Genomic DNA, 22,044 nt, shown 5'->3' on the forward strand with positions numbered 1-22,044 from the left:
ATACCTTCAGTTACAAGCAAATATACCACAAAGGTTGTATAGGATAGAAAGGTATAAATAAGTCCAGTTAGGTCAGAGGGGATGGAGGGAGGGTAATCTGGACTGCAGCAGTGTGAACACTCGAACATCTACATTTATGGTAGGTACAAAACTGTACTATGTTCATCGTGTTACACTGCTGCAGTCATTACACTTGGGTAGAATCTCAAAGCAAAGGTTGGGTGGCTGGTCTATAAACAGTTAGGATTGGCTATGAAGCCCTGCAGAACTGCGGTGGCAAATCCTGCTCTGGATTTAGAGTAAAGAGGCAGGTGGTAATGCTTGGTAAAGGTGTGCATTGTACTCCAAGTTGCAGCCTCCAACATTTCCTTGGTAGGTACTCCTCTGAGAAAGGCTGTTGAAGTGGCTGTTGCCCTGGTGGAATGTGGCCTAATGTTATTTGGGACTGATTTTCCATGCTGTGTGTAGCAGTAATGAATACAATGCCCTATCCATTTGGATGTAGTCTGCTTTGATATAGCCTTGCCCTGTGATCCTGCAGCATATGCTACAAACAGTTGTTCGGTTTTCCTGAAAGCTTTTCTTTTGTCGAAGTAGAAGCGTAGCTGCCTGTGTATGTCCAAAGAATGCAGAAGTTTCTCCCCTTTATTCTGGGGGTTTGGATAAAAAGTTGGCAAATGGATGGTTTGGTTAAGAGCCACACTAGATACCACCTTTGGCATAAAGGTAGGGTTTTGTCCTTAAGAAACCCTGTCCTGATGAAAAATTATAAAAGGTTCCACTGCCATTAATGCCTGTAGCTCTGAGACTCTTCGTGCTGAAGTTACTACCAGGAGCAGAGCTGTTTTCCAGGATAAAAATTTTAGATCGGCTGTATTGGCTGGCTCAAAAGGTGGCAGGGTCAGTTTTTCCAAAACAAAATTGAGGTCCCAAGTAGGTGTTGGTGCTCTCAGGGGCGGTCTTATGTTTTTAGCCCCTCTGAGGTACTGCTTTAGCAAGGGATGAGAGAATAAAGGAGGATCCATGTTGTAATGTGCTGAAATGGCAGAGGCGTGGATCTTAATTGATGAGAAGGATAGGCCTCTGTCCAGCATCTCAGTTAAGTATGGTTAAATCTGAGGAATGTTTGGAACAAGGGGGTCAAGGCTTTGAGCCTGGTTCCAGGAGCAGAATCTCTTCCATTTTTCTGAGTAAGCTTTCCTGGTGCTAGGCCTCCTGGCCTCCAAAATGACATCCATAACAGCTTTAGAGAGAGGTGTTCCCTGTTTGACTAATGAATCTGCCATGCAGCCAGGTTTAGGGTTTTGAGCTGACCATGCAGGATCTGATTGTTTTGTTGAGTCAGAAGGTGTGGAATTTGAGGCAAAATCCAAGGTGGGCCTTGAGCCAAGTTCCTTAAGATAGGGTACCAGTGCTGATGTGGCCAGTCTGGAGCAATCAGGATCATCTGTGGTTTTTCTTGTCTGGCTTTTAGGAGTACCTTTGAAAGGAGAGGCAGTGGCGGGAAGGCATAAACTTTTAGGTTTTTCCAGCTGAACAGAAGAGCATCCACTTTCCATGCTTGTTTGTGATAAGTCCTTGTGCAGAATTTTTGTAGTTGGCAATTCAGTGGGGAGGCAAAAAGATCTAGGTCTGGGCATTCCCCATTTTTGCGTTACCGTGCTAAAGATTTGTGGATTCAATTTCCATTCGTGGGGGTCCATGATATTTCTGTTTAGATCGTCTGCCAGAGTATTTTTCTTTCCTGGCAGGAATTGTGCTTGCAGGTGAACTTGATACGTTAGAGCTGTGTCCCACAAGGTCATGGCTTGCCTGCATAGGGGATAAGAATGAGTGCCCCCTTGCTTGTTTATGTACCACATTACTCTGGTGTTGTCTGTCTTTAATAATAGTTGTCCTGGATGCAGAAGGTCCTTGAAAGCTGTTAGGGCATTTTGAACAGCCAACATCTCTTTTTGATTGATGTGAAGATGCATCTCGTCTGTGGTCCACTTACCCTGAATGCATTTTCCTGCCATGTGTGCTCCCCAGGCGTAATCCGAAGCATCTGTTGTTAGAGTCTGCCTGGCTGTGGGTAGGGTAAAAGGCTGACCCTTGTTTAGGTGACATGCCTGTGCCCACCAACGAAACTCCTGTTGTAGGCAGGGAATCATTGGTATTACTGCTTCTAAACTGTGGGAGTGTTGAGTCCAAACACTTTTTAGGTACCATTGTAATTTCCTCATATGCAGTCTGGCATATGGTATTAGTAGTATGCAGGATGCCATGAATCCCAGGGTTTGCAGAATTTTTCTTGCAGGGAGATGGGACTTTTTTTGCCAGTAATTGAAAATATTGAGTTAGCTGAACTTGTTTGTCTGGCGTGAGGTAAGCCATCTGGGCCGTTGTATTTAAGCTGGCACCCAGGAATATAATCTGTTGTGAGGGCACTAGTTTTGACTTCTTTTCATTTACTGTGTACCCTAGAGAAATTAGCAACCTTTTTACAAATGCCAGATGCTGTAGAAGAATGCCCTTTGTCTCTGCTTGAATGAGGCAGTCGTCCAGGTATGGATATATTTGAATTCCTTTTTGTCTGCAAAATGCCATTACTGGTGCCAGGCACTTTGTGAAGACCTTGGGCGCAGTAGATGAGCCAAAGGGCAGTGCAGAGAATTGGTAGTGCATTGTACCAGCTTTGAATCTGAGGTATCTTCTGCAATTTTGTCTGATAGGGACATGCAGGTATGCCTCTTTGAGGTCCAGAGTAACAAGCCAAGCCTTCTTGCCCAACATGGGTAGAAGCTGCTGTAATGTCAACATTTTGAATTTCGGAATATCCAGGTAAGCATTTAGAATTGAAAGGTCTAGTATGGGCCTCCAGGCCTTGTCCTTTCTGGGGACCAGGAAGAGTCTTGAGTAAAATCTTTGTTCCTGTTGTGGTACGTTTTGAATAGCTCTCATGTCCATGAGGGCTGAGATTTGTTTTTGTGCCTCTGCTCATTGATTTTGTGGCAGGTCTGGCATTCCTTTTAGTCTTGGTAAAGTATGAAAGTGGAACCTGTAACCTTGAGACACAATATTCAGAACCCATTTGTCTTGGGTGATTGTTTGCCAGTTTTGAGAAAAAAGTGCTAGTTTTCCGCCTAAGTGGGGCTTCCAAAAGGGAAGTGCGTGGCTTATGAAGGGGAAAGTCATTGTGACTATTTCCTGTAAGGTTGAGACTTGTCCTCACCTCCTTTTGGGGTTGAGGTGCCCCACTGTCGTTGTCTGTTTGAGCCTTGGGGTTGAGATCTGCCTCTTGGGCGTCTGTATCTACCTCTCTGTGGCCTGTCTGACACTGGAAAGGACCAATTCTTTGTTGGCCAATTTCTGCTAAATCGAGGTGGCTGTACCTGTAAGACATCCTTGACTGTTTGCATAGATGTAGCTTTATCCTCCATTTTCTTTAACACCTCTTCTGCCAACACCAAACAAGGTATCATGCTGTAAAGGAGCATCCAATAATTTTGCCTTAACATGATCAGGTAAACTCTGTTCTTTTAACCAAGCATGTCTTCAAATCATAGGAACTGTAACTGCGGCTCTACAATAAACCTCTAAAGAATCAAAACCACATTGCAGAGTATGTTTTTCCCACCTGTTCAACTGCATGCAATAAATCCTGCATTTCTTTGCAATCAGGAGCGTCTGAGCTTGCAAGCATTTTCTGTTTTAACTGAGCCATTAAATATTGTTGGTACTTAAGCATGTGAAACTGGCAATTTAAAGCCCTTACTGCTAAAGTTGCAAAAGTGTATACTTTCTTCCCCCATCTATCCAAAGCTCTGGAATCTCTGTCAGAGGTTACTGGACTTTTTTTCATTGGAAGCCTTAACCCCTTTTGGACCCTGGGAAATATTTTCTGGATCAGCAGAAGGGTTTTTATAAAGAAACTTGTGAGAGTCAGGGACTCTACAATACCTATATGGCTTGGCTGGTGCAGGGGGCAAAGAATAAGGAGATAAGCTGGATTCAGGGAATACATCATCCACAATATCTAGCACAGGTGGAATAGCCAGGGGCCTGTGCTGAGGCAATAAAAGGAAATCCCTGAGCCTTTTCTTGGATTCTGAGTAATCCTGACTTTCCCAATGGAAATGCTATGTAAAGTTTCTCCAAAAGAATAATCCTCAGGAGGAGAGGCTGAAGGGATAGATTCTTCAGCATCAGAGTCCTCATAGAGGGGTAGAGTGTCCCTGGTCTGAAGAGGAATCAGAGGAAATGGAAACCTGATCAGAGGAATCATAGTCTGTATCCTGCCTAGGCCTTTTCTCAGGAGGGGGATGGGAACCCGATTAGAGTAATGAGGTCTTCGGCCATTTTAAGCATCTGTTTCTTAGGCATGGAGGACTGTCCAGGAGAATGCTGTACTTGCTTCTTTGTCTTTAATGGTACTTTTGTCTTGGCTGTTGCTTTAATGGTAAGTTGTGAAGGTCTGAAAACACCCTCAGAAGCCGATGCCTGCTCAGCGGCTCCGGACCCATCTGAGGGATTAGTTTCCGTAGGCCCAATACCTTGAGTTTCCAGAGGCCTAGTTGTCTCCACGTGGGAGTTGGAGGCGGCCTGTGGCTCTGAGGTAGCGGGTGTCAGGGGCTGCGAAAGCGCCTCACTGAGAACCGGCGACTGGCCTAGAAGAGGTTTCATCGTCGGTTTTAGACCTCAGATTCCTGTCTTTATGCTTGTCTTTGCGTTTTTTCGGTATTGTGGTCGTAGGTTGATCTGACGGCATAGTATAATTGAACCTTCGGCCAAAGTAGTACAAAGCAAAATCAAAACGTCGTTTTATAGTGCGTTTGTTAAATCTAGCACAAAACCGACAACTAGTGACGTCATCAGGGCCTAGGCATGGAATACAGTAAGAATGGAAGTCCTTATGAGGTATTTGCTTCCCACAAGAAATACAATTATTAACTTTCTGACATCGGTCTGAGGCCAGAAAAAAGTTTCCCCAATGGGGTACTTAGCTTTATTGAAGACTATGGATCTGAAATTCGACTTTGAAAATCTCAGGAGTTGGCCGACTGGCACTTGCAAACTGCTTCTGCTTTCGGCACTGCGTGGCAAGAAAGACTGAAGAAAATGGCATTGGATGCATCTTATATACCCCTGGCGCACTGAGGTCAGGGAAGAAGCGACAGCAACCGACGCCAGACCAAGACTTCTGAACTCTGGCCGACTGTGGGACCGCCTGACGGCAGGATAACCCAAGTGTAATGACTGCAGCAGTGTAACACGAAGAACATCTGGTCTCCAGGTACCCTCTTTCCTGGGCACTAGAGACATACTGGAGTAAATCCCCCTCCCCCTCTGGGACACAGGTACTTCCTAAGTAGTACCCTGAGTCAAAAGATCTCAAAGCACCCCTAGAAAGAAGGACATACTGAGGGGGCTGTGGAATTCCCATAAAAGGGGAAGAGATTTCCAGACTATGAAATAACCTTTGGCGGATAATGGAAAGAACCCACAAAGCCTGAGTAATCTTTAGCCAAACAGAGAGACAAAGGTGAAGAGAAACAGGAAAGTGGATGGGAAGAATAAGATAGTCAGACAGCACCTGGTTTATCAGGAAAAGAGAACTTCTGAGGCACAGAAGTCGGAGTAGCCTTCGGAGTAGGAGCCCACTTGCCACCCTTTCTAACCTTACAAGGAGGGCAAGATTGCCTACGAACGAAGGCTGGCTTATTAGGGTAGTTTTGCTGAAATTTACGCACAGAAGAAACAAACACGTTTAAGTTCCTGTAAAGCCTTGCCCTTATCCTGAAGGGACTTAAATCAGCAGCAGCCTTGCCAAACAAGTGTTTATTATCTAGAGGGGAATCCATCAACTTAACCTTAATATCATCAGGCAAAGATTGAAGCTAAAGCCAAAAGTACCTCCTCATCACTGACCCAAAAGCAGCAGCCCTTAAAGAGGCATCTGCTGCATCACAACTACACTTGATGGAATGACAAGCCACATGGGAGGTAGTCCCTAAAAGGCAAAGGGCTGAAGTTTTACCTTCAGAGTCTGGAAGATCAGAAATCACCTGACAGGCCTGGAAAACCAGAGCCAACAAGTACCTGGACATATGGGTCTGATAATTAACAGCCCTAAAAGCCAAGGTAGCAGAGGTATAAACCTTCTTTCCCAGCCTTTCCATAATTCTGCTATCTTTATCAGAAGGCAGTAACTTAGGAGTAGGAAGCAACTGAGAAGATTTGTCAGAAGCTTCTAACACCACAGAGGGGTCAGTAGGAGGACACTTGTACAAGAACTTACAGTCCTCAGGCACCCTATAGAACCTTTTAGGTTTCTTGGGGCAGAGGGCTGAGACGCTGGAGCCTTAGAAGCATTAGAAAAGGCATCCCACAAAGCAGCCTAAACAGGAAAGACAGCAGAAAGTCTGAGAGAATCCATCTGCAATAGCTCCTAATACCTTTTTTTGTATCTCAGAAACTTGAGAACAGTTGCATTTAAAGATCTCCATCATCCTAGAGATAGTCTTCCCAAAAGAAATCTCTTCAAAGGGAATATCAGGACTGGTTGATTTATCCTCTGATCCACAGCCCAAAGGAGAGTGAATGTAGGAGTAAGCAAGGGATTCTCCATCTGAATCTGCCTCCTCCTCAGAGGAATCCTGTTCTCTGGGTCTCTTTAGGGAGTGGAGGACCAAGGGGGGGGGGGATGGAACAGAAACTCCCGGAGGAGTTTTTAAAGCCATCAAAGCAGTAAACAACCCCTGAGTGAAGGGCTGCCATTCACTCTGTGGATTCTTAGGAGCGGAGGAAATATGTTTAGTCTTCTGCTTTTTCTTTAAGGGAATGTTTGCCTTAAAGGTGGAAGGCTCTGACCCCAGATGGCATTCAATAACTGTAGTAGGGATGTCGTCTCTGACTAAAATTTGGGGAACATCCTTAGGCCTCTCGGAAATAATCAGCTGCGGTTCCCCCTGAACATCTGAGGCTGACATCTGCAATGCCTCCTCAAACATGCCTAAGGTCAGTTCCCTGCCAGACTCCAACCTAGTCGCAAGCAGGAGAATCCAATGATGAAGCCAGGTGAACCTTTGAGATATCACTCACCTTGGAAGGAATGTCCAGCAGGGGCTGAAAGCAGAAGATTCCAGCCTTGATTTCTTGGCCTTCTGCTTCCAGGATGGGTGTCTCACACAGTAGGAAGTTCTCTCCATCGTGTCTTTAGCAAGAAGCTTAAAACACTGATTCCCAAGATAAAGTGCCAAAGAAGAAAGCCTACTATGAAGGGTTTGGGGAAAAAAGCCCTAAGAGAAAGTACAGTTGTGTACACTTACCATAAATGTAGATGTTCGAGTGTATTCACTGTTGCAGTCATTACATTTGGGTAATCTGCTGGCAGGTTGCCCTCAGTCGGCCTGAATAACAAAGTCTTGGGTCCTGCGTCAGTTGTTGTCTCCTCTTACATGATGTCAGGTCGTCAGGGGTATAAAACATGCAGCCAACGCCATTTTATTCAGTTTTTCTTGCCTCAGATGTCAGGTGCCCCCCCCAAATGGGGAGCAAATATATATATATATATATATATATATATATATATATATATATATATATATACATAAACTGTAAATATATAAATGCACTTTTAGAAACATAAACTTTACCTTCAACTAAAAGCAAATACACCACAAAGGCTTTTGAGTATAGTGAAGGAAAGAAAAGATATAGAATGGGGGATGGCAGGTGGGTAACCCGGACTACAATACACACATCAACATTTATGGCAAGTGTACACAACTGTACTATATTCTTCGTGTTTCACTGTTGCAGTCATTACATTTGGGTAGAATCCCAAAGCTATGGATGGGAGGATGGAGCTAAACAGCATTAGGAGCGGCTATAAGGCCCTGCAGGACTGCAGTGGCAAAGCCTGCCCTGGATTTAGAGAAGAGAGGTAAATGATAATGCTTTGTGAAGGTATGAACAGAGCTCCAAGTAGCAGCTTCTAGAAGGTCTTTGGTTGGGACCCCTCTGAGAAAAGCTGCTGAAGTAGAGGCAGCCCTGGTGGAATGTGATCTGATCCCCTTGGGCACAAGTTTACCATAGTGCAAATAGCAGAAAGGAATGCAGTGGCTTATCTATTTAGAACTAGTCTGCTTTGATATAGCCTTCCCCTCTGATCCTGCAGCAAATGCTACCAGTAGTTGCTCAGACTTTCTTAGAGATTTGGTCCTGTTTAAGTAGAATCATAGTTGTCTGTGTACATCCAATGAATGCAGAATCCGCTTCCCACTTGTTCTGCGGATTTGGGTAAAATGTTGGCAGGTGAATGGTCAGGTAAAGAGTCACACTGGATACCACATTAGGCATAAAAGAAGGATTGGTCCGGAGGGCCTTAGGCATAAAAGAAGGATTGGTCCTAAGGGCCACCCTGTCCGGGTAAAATATAATGAAAGGCTCCACTGCTATGAGAGCCTGTAGTTCTGAAACCCATCTTGCTGAAGTGACTGCCAAAAGAAAAGCTGTTTTCCAAGATAGAAATTTTATATCCGCAGTAGCTGCTGGTTCAAAAGGAGGCAGGGTGAGTTTTTCCAGCACAAAATTGAGGTTCCATGCAGGAGTTGGTGCTCTACTGGGAGGCCTTAAATTTTTGGCCCCTCTAAGATACTGTTTAAGCAGTGGATGAGAAAAGAGGGGAGGCTCTGTGTTGTAATCAGCCACGATGGCAGAGGCATGGATTTTTATTGTAGAAAAAGATAGCCCCTTGTCAGGCATCTCAGTTAAGTATTGTAAAATCTGAGGAATATTGGGCTTTGCTGTGTCTATTCCTTGTGCTTGGTTCCAAGCACAGAATCTCTTCCATTTATCAACATAAGATTTTCTAGTAGAATTTGTCTTACAGATAACTGGGTTTTTGTTGCCACTAGTTTGAAGTATGTTGTCAGTTGCCTTTGTTTGTCTGGCGTGAGGCAAGCCATCTGGGCAGTTGTATTCAAGCTTGCACCCAGGAATGTAATTATTTGAGAGGGTACCAGTTGTGATTTCTTTTTGTTTATGGTGTACCCTAGGCATGCTAGAAGCCTTTTTAAAAATGCCAGATGTTGAAGAAGAGTGTCCTTGTCCTCTGCTTGAATGAGACAATCGTCCAGATAAGGATAAATTTGAATGTTTCTTTGTCTGCAGAATGCAATTACTGGTGTCAGGCACTTTGTAAAGACCCTGGGCACAGTAGATAAGCCAAAGGGCAGTGCAGAGAATTGGTATTGCAAAAAAAACCTGCTTTGAAGCGGAGGTATCTTCTGCATGATTCCCTTATTGGGATATGAGGTATGCCTCTTTTAAGTCTACAGTTACTAACCAAGCATTCTTGCCTAGCATAGGCAGTAGCTGTTGTAAAGTCAGCATTTTGAATTTTGGAATGTCCAGGAACGTTTTCAGAATCGATAAGTCCAGTATTGGACGCCATGAATTGTCTTTTCTGGGTACCAGGAAAAGTCTTGAATAAAAACCTTGTCCTTTTTCCTTTTCTGGTACCGGTTGAATAGCCCCCATATCCATGAGGGACATGACTTGTTTCTGGGCCACTGCCAACTGGGTTTTGTGGCAGATCCAGCCATCTGTTTGGAATTGGCAAAGTATGGAAATGAAATCTGTACCCCTGGGATACTATGTTTAATACCCACTTGTCCTGGGTAATTAGCTGCCAATTTTGAGCATGAAGTGCTAATTTTTCCCCCAAGGGGGTTGCCAAAAGATAAGTGCTTGGAGATGGTAGAGGAAAGTCATTGAGACTGCTTACAGTAGGGTTGTGCTTTGTTTCCTCCAGTTTTGGAGGTGCAGGCATCCCATTGCTTTGACCTGTAAGAACCCTGTGATTGATATCTGGAGCCTTTTGAGCACCTGGGTTTGCCCTGAGTGGCTCTGCTGGACACAGGAAAGGACCAATTTTTAGTAGGCCAGTGCCTACTGAACCTGGGTGGCTGCACTTGCAAGAAATCTTTTACAGTTTGCATAGATTTAGCTTTGTCTTCCATTTTCTTTAAAACCTCTTCTGCCTTATTACCAAACAGACTATCATGCTGCAAAGGGGCATCCAACAATTTAGCTTTAACATGATCAGGCAGATTTTGCTCCTTGAATCTGGCATGCCTTCTAATCACAGAACCAGTAACGGCGGCCCTACAAGAGGCCTCCAAGGAATCAAAATCACATTGCAAAGTATGCTTTCCAACCTGTTCTGCTGAATGCATTAAATCCTGTAACTCTTTATTTTCCACACAATCAGAAATCAACATCATTTTCTGTTTCAGTAAGCCCATAACATGCTGTTGATATTTAAGCATATGAAACTGGCAGTTTAAAGCCCTGATTGCCAAGGTTGCAGACGTATAAACCTTCTTACCCCATCTATCCAGCGCTCTGGAGTCTCTATCAGAAGGGGTAGGATTTTTGGCTGTAGAAGCCTTAACACCCTTGGGACCCTGAGAAATAGTCTCAGAATCAGCAGTAGGATTTTTGAAAAGAAATTTGTGGGAGTCAGGAACCCTGTAATATCTGTCTGGCTTACTAGGAGCCAGAGGCAGGGAATCAGGGCCATGCTTGATTCCGAGAACACATCAACAATGTCTAATACAGGAGATATTACCAAAGGCCTATGCTGAGGAGGAAGAAGGAAATCCCTAAGCCTCTTTTTTGATTCAGAGAAGTCCTGACTCTTTCAGTGAAAATGTTCCCTTAAAGTATGCAAAGTCTCTCCAAAAGAGTAATCCTCAGGAGGAGATGCAGATGGGATGGATTCCTCTGCATCAGAATCCTCATATGGTTGAATAAAAAATTCCTGATCAAAAGAGAAATCAGAAGAAATGGAAACTTGATCTGAAGATTCATAATCAGTGCCTTGCCTAGGCCTCTTAGCAGGGGGGGGTTGGGAACCCCTGATCAAGGTAATTAAATCCTCAGCCATTTTGATCATCTGTTTTTTAGGCATAGGGGCCTCAGGTGGTAACGCTTGGTGAAGATATGAACAGATGTCCATGTTGCAGCCTCCATTCTGTCCCTGATGGGGACCCCTCTGAGGAAAGCTGCAGAGGTGGAGGTTGCTCTGGTGGAATGCGTCCTGACCCCCTTGGGGGGATGTTTCCCATGCTGCTTGTAGCAGAAATGGATGCATTGTGCTATCCATTTGGAAATGGCATGGATATGACCTTGCCCTCTGCTCCTGCAGCAAAGCTGACTAACAATTGATCAGTTTTTCTAAATGATTTAGTGCTGTCTAGGTAGAATCTGAGCTGTCTGTGCACATCTAGAGAGTGTAGAATCCTTTCCCCCTTGTTTTGTGGGTTAGTGGAAAAGGTGGGCAAATTAATGGATTGGTTGAGAGCCACACGGGACACCACTTTTGGCATGAAGGATGGGTTAGTCCTAAGGGAGACCCGGTCAGCAAGGAAAATGATGAAGGGCTCTACAGCCATTAGTGCTTGTACCTCGGATACTCTTCTAGCTGAAGTGACGGCCAGAAGCAAGGCTGTCTTCCAAGAGAGGAACTTTAACTCTGCTGATGCTGCTGGTTCAAAGGGGGGGGGGGCAGGGTTAGCTTTTCCAAAACAAAGTTAAGGTCCCAAGCTGGGGTAGGTGCTCTTCTGGGTGGCCTCAAGTTGTTAGCCCCTCTTAGGAACTGTTTGATGAGAGGGTGGGAGAAAAGAGGGGGCTCTGTGCTGAAATGAGCAGAGATGGAAGATGCATGAATTTTAATGGAAGAGAAGGATAGACCCCTGTATAGTAGGTCAGCCAGGTAATCCAGGATGAGAGGTAGGTACGGCTGTGCAGTTCCGGCTCCCTTAGCCTGGATCCAGGTGCAAAACCTTTTCCACTTGTCAGCATAAGACTTTCTACGTCTGGCCTCATGTATAAACATCTATAACTTGTTTGCTTAGATTGGAAGCTTGTACAGTATTCAGGGAATAAGCCACGCTGCCAGATTGAGGATCTGCATTTGGGGATGCATGAATTCTCCATTCCTCTAGGTCAGGAGTGTTGGGATCTGAGGGAGATGCCATGGTGGCAGTGGTGACAGGCTGTGCAGCAGAGGGTACTAGTGCTGCTTTGGCCATTCTGGGGCAATCAGGATTGTCCTTGGTTTTTCCTCCCTTATTTTGAGCAGTACACCCCTTGTAATGATCAGTAGAGGGGGGAATGCATAGACAGAGAGGTTGACCTACTGGAAGGATAGCGCATCCACTTTCCAGGCCCGGGAGATAAGTTATGTTGCTCCTCTCAACAGTCCTGGAGAAGCAGAAATACTTTTCTACATGCTAAAGCATGATGTTGAAGAACTGGAACAGATTACACTAGGCTGACAACTGCAATATGCCTAATGCTTCCCCCATTGGTTATCTTTGTAACCACTGGGACAGGCATTCCACACACCTTTACTAATTCCATTTGTAGGCAACACAGTCTGACTAGGTTTCATATGATGACCCTTTCCAACAGGATATAGGTCCACCATGATAATACCTCCTACAATGGGATGGATAACTGCAATAGGCAACACTGGGGGCATTGGCTCCAACTGCATCCCCACACATGTTGCCTGGCTACAGCCACTGTTACACCTAATATATTCATAGTGTATACCAAAACTATCTGGTGTCAGTGTAGGCATGCATCGAAGCACAATATGCCTGCCTTGCAAGTTTCTGAATCATTACACAATGTTTGATGTCATCATATGCATACTGTTTGCCTCATCTGTATGATATTCCTCACTTCAGTATCATTATGTAATCATTTTCATGCACTGCATGTGTTACTCTTTCATACTGTGCATCCATGATATCTTCATCTCTGACCTGCCTACGCCCTGGGTGCTGCCCCTACTAATGTGCATCTTGCACTGCTGTAAGTCAGTGCAAGATCTTTATTTTGATGAGCATAAAATAACCCACAACATATGTACCAAGTGCCAGACTACAAAAATCATTTTGGGTTACCACTTGATGATTTTAGCGACATGCGTAATGTAGCACAAAATTTTACTTGCCTCTACACTACTTTTAGTAGCACTCTATACTGGACAAACAAAATAAATATGAATAAACTTGGAACTAAATAAAATTATCCTTACCTGAGTTCTGTTGAAAGCCACACGTGCAAACACTGCCTGTGAAATTCCTGCTCTTTTAAGCTCATCTCGGACCCACTGGTATATATCGGAAGACACCTCAGTGTTTGAAGAGACTTGTTGCTCTAACGGTTTATTAACTGTTCTGTTGACAGGAGGAGGATGATTAAGATACTGCTGGTTTAAGGACTGCTGGGCTAACAGTCTGTTTACTGCATACTGCTGATTTAATAACTGGGCCATTACCAGCTGCTGGTTTACAAGCTGTGGGCTGATAGGAGTAGACACAAGTCCTGGGTGCAGATTTGGTATTTGGGTTCTAACAGATGCTTGGCCACCATGCGCAAGTTGAACAGGTGATGGTGGTTGTTCAACTGTATTTCCTGGGACTGGTTGCTGGTTGAAACCAACATGATTTGTTCCTTGCTGAGATAACTCAGTGAGTCCTTCCATTTCAGCTGTAATAATAATGAACTGGAATAATTTCAGCAATAATACTCACACACTGAAACAGTTCAAGACTTGCAAGGAAATTCTGCTTAATCAATATTTCATGCTTATTTTAAGACAGGAACAAAACTCACGAGTAAAGGTTTTGATAATACTAGCAAAACATTAACAAAAAGTATCTGCAAAACTTACCACAACAGTAAATGTTCAATAAAATAACTGCAGTAGTTCTAACTACTGGGACTTTGGCTGTTGAAGCAAGACATGTGGCCTGACTTCCAGAGCTAAAAAGTCCTTTACCTTCCAGATGTGATGTACATCCACCTCTGAAGAGATATTAGAACATTCTCTGTATAAAATAACATCCTCCTACACTATCTTAGAAAGTACAGTTGTGTATACTTACCATACATGTAGATGTTCAAGTGTATTCACTGTTGCAGTCATCACATTTGGGTTATCCCTGCCAGGGTAGCCCTCAGTCGGCCCTAATACCAGAGGCTTAGTATTTCTGCGTCGGTTGCCGTCACTCCAGGACTGATGTCAGGTCATCAGTGTTATAAATTAAGGGAGCTGACGCCATTACATCAGTTTTTCTTGCCCTTTCAGGAGCCCCCAAGAGGGAGCTAGGTTATGGTGAAAGAGCACCACCAGTAGAAAGTAAACATCAAAACATCCTTGTAAGGATAGAGTGAGAGAGAAATTGAGAGAGTGAGAGACAAGGGGGATGGAGGGAGGGAAAACAAGACTGTAACAGTGAATAAACTCGAGAATCTACATTTATGGTAAGTGTGCACAACTGTACTATGTTTTTCGTGCTTCAATATTGCAGTCATCACATTTGGGTTGATTCCCAAAGCTGAAGAAAAGGGTGGAGGCAGTCAAGAAGATTGGGGGCTGGCTAGGATGCCCTGCAAGACTGCTGTGGCAAAGCCTGCCCTGGATTTGGAGAAGAGAGGCAGGTGGTAATGCTTGGTAAAGGTATGAACAGATGTCCATGTTGCAGCCTCCATTATGTCCCTGATGGGGACCCCTCTGAGGAAAGCTGCAGAGGTGGAGGTTGCTCTGGTGGAATGTGTCCTGACCCCCTTGGGGGATGTTTCCCGTGCTGCTTGTAGCAGAAATGGATGCAGTGTACTATCCATTTGGAAATGGTTTGTTTGGATATGGCCTTCACCTCTGCTCCTATAGCAAAGCTGGCTAACAATTGATCAGTCTTCCTAAATTATTTAGTCCTATCGAGGCAGAATCTGAGCTGTCTGTGCACATCTAGAGTGCGCAGAATCCTTTTCCCCTTGTTTTGTGGGTTAGGAAAACAGGTGGGCAAATGAATGGATTGGATGAGAGCCACACTGGACACCACTTTTGGCATGAAGGATGGGTTAGTCCTGAGGGAGACCCTGTCAGCACGGAAAATGATGAAGGGCTCTATAGCCATTAGTGCTTGTACTTCGGATACTATTCTAGCTGAAGTGATGGCCAGAAGCAAGGCTGTCTTCCAAGAGAGGAACTTTAACTCTGCTGACGCAGCTGGTTCAAAGGGGGGCAGGGTGAGTTTTTCCAAAACAAAGTGAAGGTCCCAAGCTGGGGTAGGTGCTCTTCTGGGTGCCCTCAAGTTGTTAGCCCCTCTTAGGAACTGTTTGATTAGAGGGTGGGAGAAATGATGTGGCTCTGTGCTGAAATGAGCAGAGATTGCAGAGGCATGAATTTTAATGGAAGAGAAGGATAGACCCCTGTGTAGTAGGTCAGCCAGGTAATCCAGGATGAGAGGCGGGGAGGGCTGTACAGTTTCAGCTCCTTTAACCTGGATCCAGGTGCAAAACCTTTTCCACTTGTCAGCATAAGACTTTCTAGTGCTAGGGCATCTGGCCTCAGGTGTAACACCTATAACTTGTTTGCTTAGATTGGAAGCTTGTACAGTGGTCAGGGAATAAGCCAGGCTGCCAGATTGAGGGTCTGCAATTGGGGATGCATGAATTCTCCATTCCTCGGGTCAGGAGTGTTGGGGATCTGTGGGTTATGCCATGGTGGCAGTGGTGACGGGCTTCGCAGCCAAGGGTACCAGTGCTGGTGTGGCCAGTCTGGGGCAATCAGTTTTGTCCTCAGCTTTTCCTCCCTTGTTTTCAGCGGTACCCTTGTAATGAGCAGTAGAGGGGGGAATGCATAGACCAAGAGGTTGACCCACTGGAAGGATAGAGCATCCATTTTCCAGGCTTTACTGTGAGGTTCCCTGGTGCAGAATTTGCTGAGCTGATGGTTGGAGTGAGAAGCAAAGAGATCGACCTTCAGGGTGCCCCATTTTTGGGTTACAAGGGTGAAGGTTCTTTGGTCTAGCTGCCACTCGTATGGGCCCAGAAGATTTCTGCTTAAGTTGTCTGCCAGAGAGTTTAGAGAGCCTGGCAGGAATTGTGCTAGCAGGTGTAGCTGCATGGCTGAGGCTATGTGCCAAAGGGTCATGGCGAGCCTGCAAAAAGGGTACAAGTGAGTCCTTCTCGGCTTGTTGACATACCACACCACAGTGGTGTTGTCTGTTTTGATCAGTAGAGGCCCCAGGGAGAGTAGGGGTCTGAAGGCTGTCAGAGCTTGCTGAACAGCTAACATCTCTTTTTGGTTGATGTGCAGATGTATTTGGTTTGGGCTCCATTGGCCCTGAATGCACCTGCCATCCAGATGTGCACCCCAGGCATAGTCTGATGCATCTGTGGTGAGGGTCTGGGTGGCGTGGGGTTGTGAGAAGGGTAGTCCCTTGTTGTGGTTGCATGCTGCTGCCCAGCAAAGGAAATCTTTCCTTAAGCAAGGTATGATTGGTATAAGAGTTTCCAGGTCTTGGAGGTGTTGACACCAAAGGCGTTTTAGGTACCATTGTAGTTTCCTCATATGCAGTCTGGCATATGGAATGAGTAGAATGCAAGAAGCCATGAACTCCAGAGCTTGCAAGATTTTCCTTGCAGATAACTGGATTCTGGTGGCTAGTTGAGAGAAGCAGGTTGTGAGGTAGGTTTGTTTTTCTGGTGTAAGGAATGCCATCACTGATGCAGTGTCCAGGCTTGTTCCCAGGAATACAATTTTTTGTATGGGTACTAGTTTTGGATTTCTTTTCATTGATAGTATACCCCATGGAGGTCAGTAGGTCCTTTACAAAGGTCAGGAGCTTTAGCAGCTTTTCCTGATTGTCTGCCTCAATCAGGCAGTCATCTAAGTATGGGTAAATTTGAATATTTCTTTGTCTGCAAAAAGCAATGGCGGGAGCGAGGCATTTTGTGAAAACACTGGGAGCAGTGGATAAGCCAAAGGGAAGCGTAGAAAACTGAAAGTGCAGTGATCACGCCCTGAAATGTCGACATTTCCTGCAAGATTCCCTGATTGGGATGTGTAGGTAGGCCTCTTATGTCTAGGGTGGCTAACCAAGCATTCTTGGACAGCATAGGTAGAAGTTGCCTGGAGGGTGAGCATTTTGAATTTTGGTATCACCAGGAAAGTGTTTAGAATGGATAGATCAAGGATGGGGCACCTGGTGCCCTCTTTTCTGGGTACCAGGAAGAGTCTGGAGTAGAAACCATGGCCTACCTGTTCTGCAGGAACATGCTCTATTGAGAGCAGGGAAAGGACTTGGTTTTTAGTCTCTGCCTACTGGTTTGGGGGAAGATCTGGGAACCCTTTTGGGGTTGGTAGAGTGTGGAAATAAAATCTGTATCCTTGGGACACTATGTTGAGGACCCAGCAGTCATTGATAATGGTGGCCCAGGTGCTTACATGGAAGGAGAGTTTTCCTCCTAGGGGCAAGAGCAGGTGGGCAGAGGGAGGGGGTGGAAGCATGAAGTCATTGTGAGTTCATACCATGAGGGGGTAGCTTAGCACTCCCTGGTTTTGAAGAGGAGGAACTCCATTGCTTAGATCTCTGCCCATTCCCTGGGGCTGCTGTCTGGTGGGCCTGCTTCCCCAGGGTCTGGGCTGGGCTGAGCTGACCTGGAGGGGGCAGGAAAGGACCAGTGCTTGGAGGGCCAATGCCTACTCAACCTCGATGGCTGGACCTGCAAGACGTCTTTAACTGTCTGCATAGATTTAGCTTTTTCTTCCATCTTTTTAAGACCTCCTCTGCCTTGGTGCCAAATAAGTTGTCTTTGTGAAGTGGTATGTCCAATAATTTGGATTTGACAAGGTCTGGCAAGGGCTGTTCCTTTACCCAAACATGTCTTCTAAGGACAGAACCAGTGACTGCTGCCCTGCAAGATGCTTCTAGGGCATCAAAAATACATTGTAAGGTGTGCTTAGTTACTTGACTTGCAGAATGCATTAACTCGTGTAACTCTATTTTCTGTACAAGCAGGAAAGGAAGGTATTTTTTGTTTGAGGAGTTCCATGGTATGTTACTGATATTTTAGCATATGGAACTGACAATTTAATACTCTAATAGCAAGAGTAGCAAAGGTGTATACTGTTTTACGCCATCCGTCTAATGCTCGGGAATCCCTACCTGAGGGGGTGAGATTCTTAGCAAAAGTTGCTTTAATTACTTTAGGTCCTTGAGAGAGAACCTCAGGGTCAGCAGTAGGATTTTTGAATAGAAATTTGTGATAGTCTGGGACTCTATAGTACCTGTCTGGTTTCCTGGGAGCAGGAGGGATGGTGTTAGAAGTCAAACTGGATTCCATAAAAACATCACCCACAACATCCAGGACAGGAGGAATGGCCAGAGGTCTGTGCTCTGGAAGATCTAGAAATTCCCTGAGTCTCTTTTTTGACTGAGGGCAGTCCTGACATTCCCATTGTAAATGTTTCCTTAAGGTATGTAGGGTTTCCCCAAATGAGAAGTCCTCGGGTGGAGAGGTTGAAGGGATGGATTCCTCTGCATCAGAATCCTCATAAGCTGAGAGGGGTTGCATATCTTCATAATCAGATGCATCAGAGTCATTGAACTCCTGTTGAGATAAAACTACTGGGGAAAAATCTCTTTCTCTTTGGAAGCGATAGTCTGGCTTCCCCTGATAAGCATTATAAAGTCTTCCGCCATTTTAAGTTTCTGAGACTGAGGCAAGGAATCAGGTGCCTGAGATTAGGTCATCGGTTTCTTGGGTGTGGTTCATACCCTGGGTCTTAGAAACTCAGTAGGTTTTGAAAGAACGGTAGACAGGAAAGATGTTGGTCTGTGTCGAGAATTGGTAGTGCAAAGTACTTCCTCAGAAGATGGTGCCTGCTCAGTGGCTCTGGACTCATCCAAGGTAGAGACATCCGCAGGATCCTTAGTTGATGAAGAGTCTCGCAGCATATTGGACTCCGAAAGGGTCTCAGTAGCAGCCTGCGAATCCACAGAAGCAGACATCAGGGGCTGTGAATGCGCCTCACTGAGGACTGGAGAACTGACGACTAGCTTAACGGAAGCATCGTCGGCAGTTTTGGACCTGTGCGGTCTGTCTCTGTCTTTATCTTTACATTTTTTCAGAAGATCTGCTGTCGGATGGCTTACCAAAACCATATCGGAATTCGAGGACAGAGCGAATATATCTAGCTAAAATAAGGGCCTGACGACATATAGCTCTGGCGTTGAACAGAGCACAAAAGCGACAGCAGGGGACATCGTGGTCTGGACCTAAGCAATTGATGCAGTAGGAATGAAAATCTCGGTGTGGTATTTGCTTTCCACAGGTGAGACCAATGTTAACTTTTTCTGACATCGGTTAGAGCAAGAAAAAAGGGTCCCCAATGGGGTACTTAGCTTTAGAAGACTTCAACTTCGGAAACGAAAAACTCATGTAGCGGCTGACCGGCACTCATGCGAACTGCTTCTGCTTCGGGCTCCTCGGCAAGAAAGACTGATGTAATGATGTCGGCTGCCATAATTTATAACACTGATGACCTGACGTCAGTTCTGGAATGACAGCAACTGATGGAGAAATACTAAGCCTCTGGTATTCGGGCCGACTGGAGGCTACCCTGGCAGGGATAACCCAAATGTGGACTGCAACAGTGAAACACGAAGAACATCAGTCTTTGCAGGAAGACATATGGCATCTACACTTAACAGCTGGCATCTACACTTAACAGCTAATTAGACAGTTTTCCCTCTAGAAATCTGGATCCTCTACTTCTAAGTGGACAGAATAGGAATGAGTGAGTGATTGAAATAGGGTTCCCCAAATCTATTGATTCCTGAGGTGGCCTATGGCCCTATAAGAGAAAGGGATGGGCGAGGTACACCAACCTACCCAGGATGCTTCAAACAAAAAGGAAATGCTGGGAGGAAAACAGTACTACAAGAGTGACCTAGTCGAACAACTACTATTATAACAAGTTTTTACACAACTGTGCTATGTTTTGTTTAATTTGATGTAGTAGTAATTCTAACAACTGGCATGACTTCCACAACTCATAGAAATAAAGACCTAGCCTAGAAGGAAAGACCTGGATTGCCACAAGCCCTGTAAAATAGTTAAGGTGAACTCCGTTCTTACCCTGGAAAAGTAGATCAGTATGCAATGCCTAGAGAAGATATGGAAAGATGACAATGGGGACACCTCTAATGCATCTTGAGCAGTTACCCCTAGGAAGGCCACTGTGCTAGTAAAGTATTTTGCACTATAGGCCCTTATAGCTCCCTTTATCTTCTTACACTGGAAGGAATAACACAACATAACACAATGGACCAGCCATTTGGAGAATGTCTGGGCACTGTCTTTCCCTCTTCTTCTGATGCAAAGATAACAAACTGCCTTCTGACATTTTTGACTTTTTTGTAAGATGGATTGATAAACAGCTTGTGACTACTTTTGGCATAACAGAGGGGCTGGGTTCATGGCTAACTCTGTCCTTATGGAAGGAAGTATTCTCTATACATCACTGAAACACTTCTGCTACATGTGATGGTCAGAAATGAGGCCGTTTTCCAAGTCACATACCTAAGAGGCAGGCAGTAGCTGCAGGTTCAAATGATGTCTGCGTCATTTTCTAGTATGTAATTCAATCCTCATGGCACAGACATTTTCTTTTTTCAGTGGTCTCAAATGCATGGTCCCTTTCAGGAAATATTTACCCACCTGTGAGTATGCTGATATTTGGTCCAACGGAAGGCTAGCTAAAATGGCCAAAAGATTTACCTTTGAGGAACAAACCAATCCTGAATTAAACAGTTCACTCAAGTACTGCTTCTTTTTTTTTTTTTTTGGTTTTGTAGTACCAGAGAGAGAAAACCTCTTCCAGTGGGATAATTAGGATATACTAGTGATCTTCTTGGCCTCCTTAAGCATTTTAAGCCCAACCTGTGTAAACTGATTCCTGAAGGGTAAACGTGTCAAATCATTCAGGCAGTGAAATACAAAGTTGCCATATATGGATTTATGAATGCTACCTTGTGAAGCCGCGGTGGTACAGTGGTAGTGTTGTTGTCTCACAGCAAGAGGTTCTCCTGTTCGATTCTCAGCTGGAGTGCCTTCTGTGTGGAGTCTGCATGTCCTCCCCATGGTCGAGTGGACTTCGAAAGCCATGCGTGAATGGCCATGCCTTCGCTGAAGGTTGGGCTGACAACTCTGCACCATAAAAATCGACTGCCAATCATTAGCACACCAGAGTTCTGCTGTGGTGACCCCTAACCAGGAAAAGCCGAAAAGACAAACAACAACCTTGTGATGTGACAAAAGCAAACAACTCCACTTGAATGAGAAGGCATTCACTGCCCAAGCTTCTGTCTGATGTTCTTAAAAAAAGAACATTTCCAGTTGTTTGTTGCAAGAAAAAGCAAAAAGGTCTCAGGACATACCTCATCAGTGTACCAGGCAATGTAACATCCATTCATGTGGATCAGGCACTAACCTGCTTAACTGGTCTTGCACGGAGTTCAGCTGTGATGGGATGGACACTACCATTAGGATCATATTTGATTGCATGGACAGCTTACCAAGGGGTAAAGAATAGTTGTGTAAAATCATACCATAACCGCAGTTGTCCTTCTCTTCTATGTTGTCGTATTCATAACTTAAGGGATTCTCTGCCTAGGTGACCCAAACCTCCGGCCAGTATACAGAAGACTTTCACTACTGCAAGGTATGTGTGACAACACATGAAGGCAGCAGGCAGCGCAGTCTGTAAAAGTGACATCCACACATACCATCCGCAGAACTTGTTGCCCCAGTCAGAAAGTACAGTTGTATACCTACCATAAATGTAGATGTTCGATTGTATTCACTGTTGCAGTCATTACACTTGGGTTATTCTGCTGGCAGGCTACCCACAGTCGGCCTGAATTCCAAAGTCCTGGTCCAGCATCGATTGTTGTCGCCTCTTCCCTGACATCAGTGCGCCAGGGGTATAAAAGATGCAACCAATGCCATTTTCTTCAGTTTTTCTTGCCCCAGATGTCAGGGTAAAAAAGGGTAGGCTAAACATTCTGCTCATAAGAAAGCATGCACTAGCATAAACATTACCTTCATCTACAAGCAAATACACCGCATAGGTTGTATAGAATAGAGAAGTACAGATAAGTCCCAGCAAAGAAAGGGGGATGGAGG

At 44.9% G+C, this 22,044-nt stretch overlaps 1 protein-coding gene across 7 annotated transcripts in view; it reads right to left on the reverse strand.

Moving 5' to 3' along the window:
* The window catches only part of SATB1 (SATB homeobox 1), a 1,726,940-nt gene that overhangs the window by 456,840 nt on the left and 1,248,056 nt on the right, over window positions 1–22,044 (reverse strand). For all 7 annotated transcript variants that reach the window (XM_044066968.1, XM_044066966.1, XM_044066967.1 and 4 more), the window contains one exon: window positions 13,100–13,554. In XM_044066968.1, the coding sequence (XP_043922903.1) occupies window positions 13,100–13,554 (455 nt within the window). The remainder of the gene's footprint in view (window positions 1–13,099; window positions 13,555–22,044) is intronic.

The sequence above is a fragment of the Protopterus annectens genome, chromosome 3.part1 (assembly GCF_019279795.1).
Source record: "Protopterus annectens isolate FY-2018-M chromosome 3.part1, PAN1.0, whole genome shotgun sequence".
Lineage (NCBI taxonomy): Eukaryota > Metazoa > Chordata > Ceratodontiformes > Protopteridae > Protopterus > Protopterus annectens.